Here is a 16,485-nt window from a genome sequence, read left to right on the forward strand (position 1 = left end):
TTGAAAGCCTGGGGAAGCTGGGCCTGGGGTTGGCTGTGGCAGGTGGAGTTGTCAATTCTGCTCTTTACAATGGTGAGTGGGAGAAGCCAAGCGCTTCCAGTTCGTTTTTTATATATATATATTTTTATTTTTTTTTTCCTTTTTGTCAGTATCTTGGCTGCTTTGTGCTTTTATTGCTAACGGCACCAGGGGAGGAGCAGACGGGAAGCCTTGCTGGGCTGTTTTTCATACCTTGGGAGGGGACTGGGGGGCCGGGAGTCACGGCTGCGTCTCCTCTTGGCCTTGTTGCACCAAAAGATCTAATTAATTTCATCAGTCTCCTGTATCAAAAGGCTTTATCTGTCCCCAGGAGAGCAGGGAGGAGGAGGTTTTGGGGGTGTGCAGGTGCAATGGGTGGCAGTAGAGGAACCACACTTGACTTGCCCTTCTCTTCTCCAGTTGATGCAGGTCACAGAGCCGTCATCTTCGACCGATTCCGCGGGGTCCAGGACACGGTGGTGGGAGAAGGTACCCACTTCCTCATCCCCTGGGTGCAGAAACCCATCATCTTCGACTGCCGCTCTCGCCCCCGCAACATTCCCGTCATCACCGGCAGCAAAGGTGAGCGCTGGGACCCCGCAGCCCCGCCAGAACCAGGTGCTCTCATGATTTGGTTTTCTTCTGGATACGGAGATCCCACGTGAATCCAGTTTGGCACGGAGTCAGGAATGGTTTCATCTGTATTTTTAGTTGAGGGACCCTTCCTTCAGTCCTGCAAGTCGTCCCTCTCAATGTAAAATCTCTGCCTTTACAGTAGGGCAAGTAATTCCCCGCATCACAAACAAACCCAAGCTTCATTCTTATCTGTTAGAAAGATTTGGATCCCACGGTGAAAGAATTAGTAAAAATAACTCTTCTCTGCTGGCAAAAAGGAATCTGGATTTCTTGTTTGTTATTTCTCCTTTAGTTGCCCTGGGAGGACAGCTTCAGGATGTCTCCTGTCCCTCTGGTTTGCCGCTAAACTCGTGACTCTCTTCCCACAGATCTGCAGAACGTGAACATCACGCTGCGCATCCTGTTCAGACCAGTGACCGCCCAGTTACCCCGCATTTTCACCAGTATTGGAGAGGACTACGACGAGCGTGTCCTGCCCTCAATCACAACCGAAATCCTCAAGTCTGTTGTGGTAAGGACAGTGTGGGAGCTGCTGGGCTCTGCTCATCCTCTTTTTAGCGTTGAGGGACCCGCTGGAGCGTGGAATGTGTCATGCTCCAGACTAAGACTGCTCTTTCCACCCCCCAGGCTCTCACGGGCCATCCAGAAAAGCTAATTGTGGCTCTGCTAATTGTTTGTGTCTCAGTCATTGTGACTCGATTCACCTTGGATGATCTCTAGATGGAAAGGGGTTTCCATCTCTGCTCCTGGGGCTGGGAGTCACCCCTGGGGGTTTCACTTCTGTATTCTTAGATTTCACTTACCAAAGATCTCTGGGTTTGGAAGCACCCCCTGGGAACTGCCAAATAGTCACTAACCAGCTTTAGCCCAGCTTTTATGTTAGAAACTCAAGTGGACAACCTACCCTCCAGCTTAATTAAATTTGCAGTCATTAAGTCTTTCTCTCTTCTCGCGTGCCTGGGCAGCTCGGTGTTTGCTGGCTCTGGGAGAAGTGGGTTAACGCTGGGGCTTGGGGTTGCAAAGATGGGCAGGACACGGAAAATCCGTCGCTTCCCAGAGCTGTCTTCTCACTGGTGTCCACCCCCATTCCAGGCTCGCTTTGATGCTGGAGAACTGATCACTCAGAGAGAGCTGGTCTCCAGGCAAGTGAGCGAAGACCTCACGGAGAGAGCAGCGACCTTCGGGCTCATCCTGGACGACGTGTCCTTGGTAAGAGTTCTCCTTTTGTGATTTCTCTCTTTGGAGTGAGCCCAAGTAAGAGCAGTGGAGAAGAGACTCGGTGAGGGAAGGCCAGAGGAGGGTGGGCTGGAGGTTTGGACACATGGACTATGTTTTTCTGGCTGCAGTTGCACGTGATGGAGTGACTGCAGCTCAAGTCAGTACCTCTGGCTTTGTCTCCGGCCTTCAGTGACCTTGAGCAAGCCCTTGAAGGCTCTGCTGCACTGACGCGTCGACAGACTCTGCTGTTGCAGGGCTTTTATGGGTAAAATGAAGAGCAAATGCTTCTGTGGATGGTGGGTCAGGCTGCACGGTGCTTTAGGGACACCCACTGTTCCACAAGCACCCCGAAACACAGGGATAAAGTGCTTAGGCATGAGGAGGTAGTGAAAATATGCTTTTGATAGCATCCTTTTTCCTATAAAGCATTAGGTTTTCTCTGGATTGTGTTGTCTTCTAAGGCTGTTCAAGCTCTCCCCTCCTCCCTCTCCTATCTCCCTATAAACTTTGTAAATTAAATCTGTTGTAATCTGACTGGTACATGCCCCTCTCCCTCTCTCTTCTGGGGCTTCCCTCAAAAGCCTGCTGAGAGGAGAGGGAAACGAGCTCTTTGATTTGGCTTTGCAGAAAGGTGACTTTGTTTCTGCAAAACTGTGAGGGTTTGACTCTCTGTATCTGGCGCTTCCCACTAAAGCGCCCTCCTGAAGGAAATTCACTTTTCCCCCATCCCAGCCCAAACAGCCCAGGAGCAAACCAGTGCACAATGGGGCAGGAAAGGTGCAGTGTGGCTGCCGGGGAGGGGGGCACTGGGCGAGCAGAGCTCCCTCTGCCAAGTGCCTGAGCAGGATGGTGTGTCTCTGAAGGTACTGGTGTGACTGGTCTGGAGCTGCACGTGTGGTGTATCCCTTAGGACTTCAAAACCAGATGGGGAGGCTTGTCCCAGTTTCTATTCTTACAGGGATACTGGCTTTCCATCTCCACTCCAGTTTCACCAATAAGGGCACGCCGTGTCCCCCCGGGAGCTGCGTGGGTCGCAGTGGTGCCGCTTTAAACTGTCACAGCCTGGTGACTGTTGCTTGGTTTCTGCCCTGCAGACCCATCTGACCTTTGGCAAGGAGTTCACGGAGGCGGTGGAAATGAAGCAAGTAGCCCAGCAAGAAGCAGAGAGAGCCAGATTCATCGTGGAAAAGGTACCTTGTCCTTCTGGGAAACTTGGAAATGGTTCCTGGTATCTCCTTCCCGCTCCAACTCGCCTGTTCAGGGGACCGGGCAGGTTGAATGACAAAGTCACTTGGGGTCATAATGGTGACATGGTTTCTCAGCTCTGCAGTTTCACCAATAAGGGCACGCCGTGTCCCCCCGGGAGCTGCGTGGGTCGCGGTGGTGCTGCTTTAAACTGTCACAGCCTGGTGACCGTTGCTTGGTTTCTGCCCTGCAGACCCATCTGACCTTTGGCAAGGAGTTCACGGAGGCGGTGGAAATGAAGCAAGTAGCCCAGCAAGAAGCAGAGAGAGCCAGATTCATCGTGGAAAAGGTACCTTGTCCTTCTGAGAAACTTGGAAATGGTTCCTGGTATCTCCTTCCCGCTCCAACTCACCTGTTCAGGGGACTGGGCAGGTTGAATGACAAAGTCACTTGGGGTCATAATGGTGACATGGTTTCTCAGCTCTGGCATGTGACTGTTGGATAGATAAAGCCTGAGGTTGGGTTTGTGGGTCTTTTTTTCTTGTAATATGGTGTCACAGTCTTACTGGAATGCTGAACAGACATGTCTGTGTGGACGAGGAGGGAGGAAACAGCACTCAGGAGAAAATGTCAGTTAGAAATGGGGTTCAGGGTTGAGATTTACAACCCAAGTGATCCTGCTCTTTGTGAATTTTGGGAGGGTGGCCAAAGCTTTCTGTGGTGTTTGATACTGTGGGCACAGGAGCCTGTGTCCGAGGAGTGTCCCTGCATCATGCAATCTCAGCTCAGCCCAGGACCTCGGCACCATCCACAGAACCAATTTCATGTTAAAGTACCCTCTACCTACAGCTGAGAACATGTGCCCGTTCAGACTGCAAGAAACTGTAACTACACCCCAAATTAATCCAGTGGATGCAGTAAGATGCATGTAATCAGCAGGGTGATTAAACAGCAGAAGTGTTTATCTGACCTGGTTTTAACTCCACTGAAGTTCTCGAATCTTTCACAGAGAGCTACAGCTGAGAACATGTGCCCGTTCAGACTGCAAGAAACTGTAACTACACCCCAAATTAATCCAGTGGATGCAGTAAGATGCATGTAATCAGCAGGGTGATTAAACAGCAGAAGTGTTTATCTGACCTGGTTTTAACTCCACTGAAGTTCTCGAATCTTTCACAGAGAAAGAAAACCCTATGGTGGGTTAATGTTTCATGAGCTTAAGACTGATAAAGCAATTTCAAGATCATTTTTCAAGCTTCTTCCCACAGTAGGCAGAAAAACAGTCTAAGAGAATACAGCTTTAAAATGAAATCACCTTCTATCTTAGCTCTCCTAGTGGGGACAAGAACTAAGTGGGAATTTATATTTCAAACGTGACAGCAGCACCTTCCTTCTCTTTTCATAGAATCATAGAATCATTGAGGTTGGAAGAGACCCTTGGGATCATCGAGTCCAACCATCTCCCCTACTCTACAAAGTCCTCCCCTACACCATGTCCCTCAGCACTGCATCTAAACGGCCCTTAAACACAGCCAGGGATGGGGACTCCACCCCCTCCCTGGGCAGCCTCTTCCAACGCCCGACCACTCTTTGGGTGAAAAATTCTTTCCTAATGTTCAATCTAAACCTCCCCTGTTGGAGCTTGAAGCCGTTCCCTCTCGTTCTGTCACTAATTACCTGTGAGAAGAGACCAGCACCAACCCCTCTACAGTGTCCTTTCAAGTAGTTGTAGAGAGTGATGAGGTCTCCCCTCAGCCTCCTCTTCCTCACACTAAACAGCCCCAACTCCCTCAGCTGCTCCTCATAGGATTTGTTTTCCAGCCCCCTCACCAGCTTCGTTGCCCTCCTCTGCACTCGCTCCAGCACCTCCAGATCTCTCTTGGATTGAGGTGCCCAAAACTGGACACAACACTCGAGGTGTGGCCTCCCCAGTGCTGAGTACAGGGGCACAATCACCTCCCTTTTGCTCTTGTTTTCTATTGCTTATTCCCCTTCTCACTGTGTGCTCCCAGGCTGAGCAGCAGAAGAAGGCAGCTGTCATCTCTGCGGAGGGGGACTCGAAGGCGGCCGAGCTGATCGCCAACTCCCTGGCCACGGCGGGCGACGGCCTGATCGAGCTGCGGAAGCTGGAGGCGGCCGAGGACATCGCCTACCAGCTCTCCCGGTCCCGCAACATCACCTACCTGCCCTCCGGACAGTCCGTGCTCCTCCAGCTGCCCCAGTGACCCTGCTTCTGCAGCCACAGCTAACCTGATCACCTCTGCCTACCAGATCAGCCCTTTCCAAAAGAATCTTTGCGATTTCCTCATTGGTAAAAGCAGGGGAAATTAAAATTTGACCCATTTTGAAATCTTAATCAAATAAAACTGAACGCTCTTGACAACAAACCTGCATTCCTCCCGTGTACGGTCAGAGGAGCGGCCCCACTGACCATTAAGCTAGGTTTGAGAATTGCCCCTTTCCAGGCAGTTTGAGCAACAGGAGCAGAGTTTCCATCTGTTCACTCCTGGGACAAACAGGCAGCCCAGGTGACTCCCTGCCCGGGAGGGTGCTGTCCCAGTCCGGTGTCACGGCGATTCGGTGCCTTCAGGCTGGCTGAGCCGGGGTCGTTACAGACTCACAGCTCCTGGGCTATGGAACAGGGACGCGCGGGGCTCGCTCCTCTGTCCAGCCAGTCTCCTCAGGTGTCAGCTGGGAGGAAGAGGACACCTCAGCCGTTAGGACAGTGGCTCTGCTGTGCCCGTGTGAGCCGTGGCACTGATAGCTGGGGCACAGATCGAGCGGATCGTGGCCGGGGGTGAGAACTGCAGAGATTTGCTTTATGTAGTAGATGGATTTCAGGCACGGAGGAGAAGATACTTCCTCTGCAGGAAATACTTCTCATGTACATGGGACATCTCCGCTTCTCCCCCTGCCGCGGCCGCACACCGATCTGTTGGCTGCTGCCTGCCCTTCTGTCACACCAAGGTCAGTGGAAGTGGCAGTTGGTCTGTTCCAGATGGCACCTGGGATAAAGAGGGGATGACTCGGTGCTCCGGGGCTCAGGCAGTCGGAGGTGGGCAGAATTCTCTGTTGCATCAATGCTCTTTTTATTTAGGGAAACTGAATCGTGAGGAGGATGTGATGGGTGAGATTGTGTAACCAGCCTTCAATAAATGTCACGGTCCTAAGTGTGGTAGTGTGGGGTGTTTTTTGGTAATATCTCAGAAGAATGAAGGTTGGGTCAGTGGAGCAAGACACCTCGTGCTTGTGCTGGATTATTTGGATAAAAGTCGCTTAGCGCAGGCAAAGAGGGCTTGCTCCTGACAACCTAAAAGCTCAAAATGTGATTCTTAGGCTGAACTCCTACAAGAAGGTAAGGCTGAGAGTATCTTGAGGTTATTGTGAGGGCTTTTAATTGCTTTCCCTTGTTTCAGGCTGCCATTTACTGCATCTGCCTACATTCTCCAGGGTGCTCTTTTGATGCAACACTGCTGTTGGAGAGAAAACGGGTGTATTGTACCAGGTACAGTCTGCAGAGAACCTCACACCGGTCAGAAGGCGTGGTACTAGCCTGGCACAGCATTACCCCATCCTGCAAAGGGGGTACTTGTACGGTGTCTGTTATCCCCCAGCAACAGCCCTGGGTGGGTGTCAGCACTACCCTGAGGATGTTGACCCCTCAGGAAAGCTGCTGTGAACGGTGGGCTCGTTTTGGGTCGTTGCCCTCGCCTCCGGCGAAATGGAAAGCCTTGCCTGCTTTTTCTGCTGGGCAGGGAATGCTCCTGCAGTGATGAGGTGCCTGAGCTTGCAAAATATTTTAAGCAGCTGAGCAGTCGGGTCCATAACTCCCAAATAACTTCCAGACCCCTTTCCCCCTCCGGCGTTCTTGTTCTTTATTCTTCTGGTTTACCGCTTCAGACACTTGTAAGGAAGCTTCCACTTTTCTCCCAAGGCTCCTTTTAAAGCCCCCTCAGTGTTTCCTGCGTTTCTCTCCGTTAGTTTCATGCTCCAGGTGTTGGGCTCAGAACAGCGTGTCTGAAATCCCTCCTCGGCTCCTGTGGCTCTGCATTGCTTCTCCCTCCAGCTCTGCGTTCGCAGTGGAGTGTGGAGTGTTTCCTGCTGCTTTTGCTGTTGGCCTCTCTGGAGGAGGTGTCTGAGGCTCTAACGGTGACCCCTGGGTCCGATTAATCACCGTTTCCTTTGCTTTTGGGTGTAATTCTTTTTACAAATGTTCCCTGGCTGTTAACTGCTGCTTTACCCTCGCTCTGCCTCACTTAATGCCTAAACCTGCCATGAACTCATCGGACTTCAAAGCTGCTCTTGAACCTGTAGCTGCCTGGGTGTGTGCTGGCTGAACCCCCTGTTTATACTGTGTTTATAGCTGCTCTTCAGCCTTGTAGACCACGCGGAACATCGAGCTGTGTCTGCCTTCAGGGAGGAGCAGTGACCGTAAAGCCAGGACGTGGTTTTGAGGGGGATGCAGAGGGAGACTGTGTGAGGAAAGAGCTGTCTCTTTGCTGGATGGATGCTGCTCCCAGAGCTGCCCAGCAGTGAGCGCGCCCTGCCCTCCATCCTCTGCCAAACTTCCCAGGTGCTGGCAGGTTCCTTGAGGCAAAAACAGAACAAAAAAGAAGTTGAGATTGTGTAGTCAGGGACTGGGCTGCCTGGAGCTCCTGGCCCAGGCTGGACTAAGGAGAGCTGGAGGGTGCCCAGGTGGAGGGTGCCCAGGACGCTGCCCCTTCCCCGGCAGCGCTGGGGAGGTGTTGCAGGGTGTGAGCTCTCGGTGCTTTACTTGTCAGGGCAGCAGAAAGAGCCTGGGTAACACGAAGGCAGGCTGCCCTCGCCACGCCAACAAACAAGGTGTCCCACCCTCTCCCTTTGGTGTTTCTCACCTTGTTGGCCTTAACAAAAACTTGCCTGCGAAAGCGGAGCACGACCTGGGCTGGAGAAACAAGACAGAGGGTCGAGGCGTGTGGCTCTGTACTGAGGGCAGAGTTTTGTTGTGCAGGCCCTGGTTTGCCCTTCCAGAGAGTCTGTGTAAACCACGCCATCAGCCTGGTGTCCCTCACCTGTCACCTGCTGCTCTGCTCCCCCCGAGCAGGGCTGGCTCCCAGCTGCAGGGCAGGGCTATTGCAAGGGCTGCCCGTCCTTCGCAACTCTCTTGTGAACAAAGGTGCTGGAGATGCTCCAGAAACGCAAATCTTCCTCCTTCACCTCATCCTTACAGCAGGAGAGGGGCTGCCTTGTGACCATGCCCGGAGGAGCAACCATCGGCCAGGGCACAGTAGCCCACGACCACCATATGCCACGTCTTTTGGGTGGGACACTTCAGCCCCAGGTAAGCCATGATCAGAGGTGGGAAGCCGCTGGATGATGGTGCTTGAAGGGAGGAGACGGCTGGATGTGATACTGGGCTGGAGAAAGCAACCCAGCTAAAATGGCCCAAAAATTTACTCGGAGAAAGGCTCTGCCCCCGACTTCTGCCCTGGGTGTTCATTAGTCAGAATTCAGTGCCCTCCTGTCAGGCTCTCCCCCCCAGAGCTGACTCACACCAGGTCCTCCCGGATCTTTCCATTTTCCCCACAAACTGTTACACTCAGCACCAAAGTCTTGGGGCTGGGGGTGTTTTGGGGGTGGGCGATGAAGGCTGTAGCTTTGCTGCTGTGACAGACCGTGTGGGGCAGGAAGGACACTTATGAAGAGGTCACCTTTTCCAGCAGCAGGCTGAGGGCAGGCTGAGGCGGCAGCCAGGCCGCTCTCCAGCAGAGGGCAGCAGCGACGCTGCTCCTCACCCAGGGACAGCGGGGACCGCGGGGTGTCCCTCGGCCTCCGCGGGGACGGGTGAGCCGGGAGGTCACCCTGCCCCGGGCAGCGACACAAGGAGAGGACAGGGATGAGGGCAAACACAATAGCACAGTCTCCGGGCAAGGAAGAAAAAGCCCAACCTGGTGTGAGACGGGCAGCACGACTCGGCCAGGAAGGTGGGAGGGGTTAGTCCCTGTGCCTGGAAACCTCTGACGCCCGTTTCACTCTGCTGAGCTTCTCCAGCCCCAGGTTTTAGCTCCTCTCACCTGAGGCAGCACACGGAAAGGTGTGAAGCCCGACCTCCTTGCAGCCCTTTGAGCATCCCTCCTTTCCCACCCGCCAAAGGCCATCCCTAGTTTATTACCAGGGCAGGAACAACAGAAATGTCCAGGTGGGACTTCAGAGGCACAAGTTGCTTTGGCTTGGCATCAGAAACCAGCACGGAGTCCTTGTGTCCATGAGTGTGAGGAACTCATACGGGAGGGCCCAGTGTTGGTAAGAGCTTTAATCCGAAGCCCTGTAGTTTAGTGGCCCCAGAGCAGTTGGAAGAACGGCAGCACAGGCTCATGGGCTGTATTTCTCTGAAAACAGCCCAAAAACTAAACCGCAGTACCAGGTTTTGGGTAAAGGTCTGCTGGAAATGGGGTGACTAAAGGGCCCTGTATGAAGGAGACTGCAGCCCTCTCTGCTGCCACAAGGCAGCTCCCTCTTGAGACCAAAGAGCAGTGGTTGGTTGCCACCTTCACACATCAGAGGTCCTACAAGCCAAGGTGGTATCTCCCTACCCACTGGGGCAGGTTTTGGTTTTCTTCCTGGGAGCCTTTCCCTTGCTTCCCCTTCCTTTCATGCCAGTGGCAGAGCTCAGCTCTGCAGCACCCGCAGCAGCTGGGCCAGCAGCACTCAGACCAGCCAAACAAGCTTTTGTTCACGATAAACAAACAGGAAACTGCCTGATTTCCTCTGTGTGTTCACCCTCTCTCTCTCTCTCACCCGCGCTCTCTCCCTATTCAATAGATAACCAGCCTACCTGACGTGTGAGGAGGAGGAGGCCGACAGCCCCACATGGACAGGCGCTCCGAGCAGCTGTGATTCGCAGCGGGGCCGTTGCGCTGAAACGGGCATCTGCTCCTGACCTCCGCTGAGCCACCGGAGCCGAAGCCTCTCCAGGTAAGGGAGCTCCCCGAGTCTGTGATAATTTGTGCCCTGCAGCGAGCTGGCAGCACGTCTGAAGTGGTTAGAGCAAAGGATAGGGAGGAGTTTCCTTATTGCTTCCTTTGTGCTGTTTATATCCAAGTGGATCTAGCAGAAAATGCCTCTGTCCTGAAACACAGAGGATGTGGCGGGGGCTGCGGGGGGAGAAAGCACTTGTGGAAGGGGGTAGGAAATCATGTCCTGCGCCAGGCTGGAGCTCAGCTCGGCCGGGAGACAGGCAGCAATTCTTAGGGCCAAATTTGGTTTAATTATTCCTCGCCTGGCACTATCCAGTGCTGGGGGGGTGAGACGTTCCTCGTGTGCCTGTTTTCCATCAGGGGAACCGAGCTGACTTCAGTCCAGCGAGTCCTGACTTACACAGTGTAACTCTCAGGTCAGGTTTACTTGGGGATGACTTGACTTCTTGTGCTTTGGTTTTCTACTGGGTGAAGCAGGAGAGGACTGCCCCAGCTAGAGAGGTATTGGGGTGAGTGGGCACAAACATGAAGTGTGTTCTATCTAGGGGATGCAGAACAAACTTTCAGAGAGAGAAGCACCTGATGTCTTTAGAAAAATACGGTGGATACTTCTTGTAACCACATGCTCGCCCACAGCCATGCTCGGTTTGTTTTCCCCACCCATAAAAAGCAAAAACACCACCCCAAAAACAAATCTATGGGGAAAAGACCTGGCGGGGCAGGCATCCAGCTCTTGCTGAGCACATCCTCGGAAAGGAGAGGAGCTGGAGAGGCTGGGAAGCTCCCGTGGGAGGCTGAGCTTCACTGCTGCTGTAAAAGCAGCATTTGGGGTTCCCCACCCTGGGTCAGCACACAACGCCGATCTGGACCGAGTCAGGAACCTGCAGGGAGTTATCCCTGATCTCTGACAAACCAAAGCTGTGCATGAGCATGGGAAACTGTCCCAAACCGAGCTGCAGGACAGCAGTGCAGAAGGAGGAGTCACTGGAAGATGCAAGAGGTGTCCATGTCCACCGTGGTGGTGGGGGCAGGAAGGGCAGGAGGAGGCCAGGGAAGAGCGCGAGCAGGACGCCTCTGAAGGGGCAGGTTAAAAATACTCGAGAGAGGCGAGAACAGGAAGGAAGCAGGGGTTAAGTCTGAACAAGGTGAATCTATCCCAGAGACATTAATTCAAATGTGACTTTCATGGGGATAAGTCTTGCAGCCCCCCATCTCCAAAGCTGGTAAATACATCTGTTTCCTCTGTCACAGCATCTTCTTCCCAAGCACAGCTTTTCACACCCAGAAGGAAGCTCCTGCACAAAAAGCTAGGCTGGAAGATTGGGTGTCAATGGAAAGGACTCCAGTTAAACCAGTTTGTTCCTCACCAGCTGAGGTACATGGACCCTACTTGCACTGCTTTGGTAGGGGTTGATGCTGAGCTAAGCAGAGGTGCTCTTTAATGCAGGAACAGAAATGTCTCTAACAGCCTGCTTTGGTGATGTTTCCATTTAACAATTACCCCAGCACAAACGTTAGAACTTCCCTTATGCAGGCAGGCTGCTGGGAGACCGCCTGAGATTACAGCACAGCATCAAAGTCGATCAAATAGACCACAAAGAGTAAAAGCCCAGTTCTGTAAGTTGAGTTTCCCTCACTCCCACCCTGCTCTTGTCCAACTGCTGTATCTCAGAATCTGTTTTACTTTATTTAATTAAAAAAAAAAAGAAAACACAAAACACACAAAACCAAGGCTCGCCCCAAAGAGGTCTTTTTATTTTATATTTTTAGCATGATTTTTATGCAGAGACTGATGGCTCTGGAAATACAGTCATGTTACCACCTTACCCCCCAGGCCCCCAAAGAAAGTTAATAACCCACATAAGGATGTGCCAGGCTTTTCTGCATTATACAAGGCTGTTACTGCTGCCCTGCCCAGGCTGAGTTCAACCCCTTAAATGCACAAGACCCTGCAAAACCATGCTGAAATCAGCTGGCTGTGCTGGGTCCCTGAAGAGCTGCCCCTCAGCACCCAGGCACTTGCTGCATTAAAACATTTGTCAGGGAGGGCTGAGAGTGTCTTCTCAGAAGGGCAAAGTTGAAGCTGCTGGTACCACCACCGAAGTCTGGAGTTCCACTTCCCAGGTGCTGATCGCGTGTCCACTCTGCCCGTACCCTGCTGCTCCAAAGGTCTGATCTCAGGCACAAGGGGATGCTGGTGGGTGTCAGCTCTGCCATATTATTTGGAGGCAGTTAATCTTTAATTGTGGCCTTACACTGAACTAGAAAGGAGAATAGGAACAGGAATTTCCTCTACTTGAACTTCTACTTTGCTCTGATGGAGTCTCAAAGCCCAGAGCCTCTGCACTCAATGGTGGTGGTTCCCTCAGACAGTGCAGGGCTTCCTGTGACAAGAACCAGCAGGAAAAACCTTTTGTTTTCCTTTTGCTTCCTTTCCCATTGCTTGAGAGGATCCTGAATCTTGCAGGACGTAGCAGGATACCTAAAAGATAAAGCATTAATCTGAGAGTTCACTGGCTGGGTTGCAGACTGGGTCAGTAAAGTGTTAGCACCCTGTCCCTGCCTCAGTTTCTCTTCTCCCCCTTGGCCTGTTTTCCTCGTGGGGCAGGGCCCGTCCCTTGCGGGGTCCTTGAGCAGAATCTACCTACAAGGGCCCTTCTCCCTGGGGAAGGACAAAGTCCCAATTGTAATTGCACTCCCACAAATGTCAAGTCGTGCCCCGTTCAGGCTGTTCCCAAAACAGAGCTGTTATGATGTGGAGGCCTCAGCAAAGCACTCGGAGAAGGGCTAGTGCTGTTCCAGTGCTGTTCCACGTGGCTGTGCTTAGCGCCAGCCCTGTCACCAGCACCAACAAGCCACCAAGAGTCACCTCTTGCTGCAGGAAGACAGGTAGGACAGCAGGAAGGCAGCCCACCTCCCTCTTGGCTGTGGGAAGGAGGAGGGCTAGAAGGGCTGGTTTGCTGGCTGCCAAGTTTCCCAAGAAAATCATCAAAGCAGGAGTCTGGATGAAGCAGAGCCCCATGGCTGCCTGGGCAAAGCCAAGGACTCTTGTAAACTGGGCCCCATCCCACAGCAGCGCAGCTTGTGTGGGTCTGTGGGCAGACATCTCCCTTACTAGAGGATTTCAGCCCTGGTTTGCTGCCTGAAGCCATATAAAATAACCAGAGCAGATGGCTTGGGGCTTGTCCAGGAACACCCAACTTTGCAAACCCAAGAAGCCTACCCATGCCACAGGAAAATGAATCGCTGATGAAAGCAGGAGTTCACCTCTGTTTGATTTTCTCCGTCCCACACTATTCTGCAGCTGGTGCTCGTGGTTCTCCCCACCACAAAGCTCGCTGCACCTCAACAATACTCTTAACTCGTTAAGTTTGCTTTCTCAGCAAGTCTAAAACATCTAATCCTCTAGAAAAAAACACAGGTGGGTAACGCTGTGTTCTGCTGTGTCCGAGGCCCCTAGCCCTGAAAATTCTCATACTTTTTTTTGTACTTTTCACCCTAAAGGTCCTAAGCTGCTTAGCAGGAAAAAAAAAAAAAATCTGGTTTCCAGGAAGGGACAATGTCACCTACTGCTGTATTGCTGCTACTTCTGGAGAGAGCTGCAGACAGCTGCTTGCTGATACAGGGCAGCAGTTTAGGGAGGAAATGGAGATCTGTATCACCTGTCCCTGGCACCACATGCAATGAGGAGGACACGGGAGGGTTATACCATGTTATAACCCCCCTGGTTATACTCTAGAAAGAAGGGAAATGCCAGTGAGAGTGGGCACAGGAGCCCCAGCATCGTACCGCGCAGGGAACAAGATGCAGAAAAAGTTGCCTCTAGAAGTTATGCACGGGTGTGAAGGGAAAGCAGAGATGACAGCAAGGAAATCAGAGGGCTGATAAGGATCTGTGGCTGCGAGGCAGGTGTGTGCTAGGGAGCGGATCATGTGCGAGCAGAGATGTGGGGCTGGTGCTGCATTTTGTTTGTTTCCCTTTACCTGGCTGACAAGTCTTCTCATGTCAAAAGCTAGATCAAAGAGAGAGATGTAAATAGCTGAAACAGGCTTCCTTGTGGGAACAGGGCTGAGTGCCACAGCCAGCCTCTCAGCTGGATCCCTCCCTGGGAGCAGCACGAGGAGCTGTCACCCTACATTAGCCAAACACCCAGGGAAGAAAGTGTGCGACTGCAGGGTGCCCTGGGCATTCAGAAGCCAAACAGGGAGGCTCGGAAGAGGCACTCTCCTCTGCAACCATCTCTTCCCTAGGCCACTGCTGATGGGACACAACAGGGCCATGAGGACAAGTGTTTTGGTTTCATCATGTCAGAAGGCCTTTAAAATCCAGGGATATCTGCATTTGGTCCCTGATTTTTTTATATTTTTTTTTTTTAAAGTGTAGAGTCTTGGTGCCCCCGAGAAAGCAGGACTTAACACTTCCTTTTAATCTCTGCATAACTCTTATCTGGGAGCAGTGAAATCACCTTTGCTGACATCATTTGAAGCTGAGGACGCAGAGCACCTTTGTCAGGAAAGGCTCCTGCAACCCTCCACTAGCTGTCTCAACACGAGGGGACCTGACGCTGCAGGCTCAGGGTAAGGAAGCCGGGTTAGAAAACCACAGACTGCATCAGAGAAGAGGGCATAACACCACAGCCTGGGAAACCAAACGCGCTCTCCTCACAGGCTGGAGAGAGATCGATCATCAAGGCCCTGGGCCACTCTTGTCCCATGGACGGACACCAGCAGTAGCTTTGCCTTTGTGGGTGTTGAAATACCTGATGGCTTTAAGAAAGAGGTCCCCAGCATTTTTCTTCCTGTCCTTTCCAAGGCAGGAAATTCTACTACACGGCATCTTTTCACAGGCATACAGTTCACCAGCAGCAGCACCACATCCCCTGACATCCTCTCTCTATTTTTCTCAAGAAGCTGCGTTGCACCAGGGCATTGGGCTAAGACGGAGCAGTGACCATGCTCTCAAAGCCCGGGGTCTCCCCTGGCTACCCCTTCCTTCTCCAGCTATACACAGGTCCCAGCAGAGATCAGAACAGCCTCAGGCCTGCTTTGAACTGGGCCAGCTAGTAACAGCTCCCATGGGGCTGGTGAGAGCAAAGCACACCCTGCTCTGCTCCTTTCCCATGCCCCGGCAGAAGGGGTTGCTGGGGCAAGGAAGAAAACTGGCACCGCTGTTCCCATCCCATCCTGGGGCTTCCCCAGCCTACCCTGCCCCTTTTATTTGACCATGAACTGACTCTGAAAGCCCCAATCCCTGCTCTGCGCAGGCAGCTCAAATCTGGGTTGTGCATGTTCAATAATCAAGAGCAGGTGAAAGACACTGACACAGAATATTACATTTCAGGGGAGTGAGGGTGTACAGATTTTTTGCAGAACCTCAAATCAAGTGGCCTACACTGTTCAGGGGGAGGGGCATTTGCAGCAAGCAAAGCAGATGAGGAAGCAAACCACAGGTAGAGAAGGGACTGCAGACTAAAGGATTTAAAAAGGGGGACTACAGCAGGAACACAAGCCTGAGAGCGGGCAAGAGGGAGCCAAAGCTACTGGGCACAAGAGATTCCCAAGTCCCTGGGAAGCAGCTAACACTACCAAAAGGGCCAGTGCCCTTCCCCCTTTTCCTGCTACTCTCACTAATGCTTTTACAGCCGCCAAACCTAAACCACAGCAGTGCTCTTCCCTCCTACACAGCACTCAGCAGTGGTTTTCAGGGCTATAGAGTAGGCTTCGCAGCTTCCTGGGAGAGGTAGTACACTGTGAAATGCTGTGCCAGCCTGGAAAGCAGCAGCCCTGACCCTCCCCACATCCTTTTGTGAGCCCCGTACCTGCCACCAACGGGGAGCTCTACCACCAAAAAATATTTACTTCTTGTCACATCTCCCTCATACATCAGGCCTAGGCTGGGCAGGTGGGTGTAATCATGAAACCACAGGCCAGAGTTAAGTAGTTATTAGTATTTTAAGGGGAGAGGAAAGTTTTAACAAGTGGGAGCTGGGGTTTGGCATAATGACAGAAGTGACCGACTCCTCTGGCTACTGTAAATCAGATAAGGCCTCACTGATGAGGCCTTTTTAAGCTCTTACCTGGCTCCTGAGGGGCAGCTCTGTCACCCTACGCGACACAGGGCCCTTTGAAGGCACCTCCCATCCCGAGGCCGCAGCTGCTGTGAAGTGTTATCCCCATTTATCTGCGAGGAGCGGGGCCCCGAGGCCTGACGCCGACCCGGCTCCTCATTTACGGATTTACGGCCATCATTGCCGGGCTGCGACCGGGGGCCTTCACCGGAGCGTCGGCGGTGCCCGCGGAGCGGAGCGAGGCGAGGCGTGGGCCGAGGTTAGCCGCAGCCCGGCGGAGCGCTCGCCGCAGCATGCCCAGCTCAGCTGACTGCAATTAGGGCGGCCTCTCTAATTACCTCAGCGGAGTAACGGTCGGGCCCCGCTGAGGGGATCCGGCGCCCTCCCTGTCCCGTCACACCCCCC

At 52.8% G+C, this 16,485-nt stretch overlaps 1 protein-coding gene and 1 long non-coding RNA gene across 2 annotated transcripts in view; one reads left to right on the forward strand and one right to left on the reverse strand.

The window, feature by feature from the left end:
• Positions 1 to 6,227, forward strand: part of PHB (prohibitin) — a 30,802-nt gene extending 24,575 nt beyond the window's left edge. The window contains exons 4-9 of the mRNA XM_014959042.1: positions 1 to 72; positions 439 to 600; positions 1,023 to 1,165; positions 1,747 to 1,863; positions 2,967 to 3,062; positions 5,070 to 6,227. Of these exons, the coding sequence (XP_014814528.1) occupies positions 1 to 72; positions 439 to 600; positions 1,023 to 1,165; positions 1,747 to 1,863; positions 2,967 to 3,062; positions 5,070 to 5,282 (803 nt within the window). The 3' untranslated portion in view covers positions 5,283 to 6,227. The remainder of the gene's footprint in view (positions 73 to 438; positions 601 to 1,022; positions 1,166 to 1,746; positions 1,864 to 2,966; positions 3,063 to 5,069) is intronic.
• Positions 6,228 to 11,741: 5,514 nt separating this feature from the next.
• Positions 11,742 to 16,466, reverse strand: LOC106897978. The gene is made up of 2 exons (XR_001413850.1): positions 16,090 to 16,466; positions 11,742 to 12,495 (listed from the first exon to the last, which is right to left on the reverse strand). It is a non-coding gene; the product is annotated as an uncharacterized LOC106897978 (long non-coding RNA).
• Positions 16,467 to 16,485: the final 19 nt, after the last annotated feature.

The sequence above is a fragment of the Calidris pugnax genome, unplaced genomic scaffold, assembly GCF_001431845.1.
Source record: "Calidris pugnax isolate Ruff unplaced genomic scaffold, ASM143184v1 scaffold335, whole genome shotgun sequence".
NCBI lineage: Eukaryota > Metazoa > Chordata > Aves > Charadriiformes > Scolopacidae > Calidris > Calidris pugnax.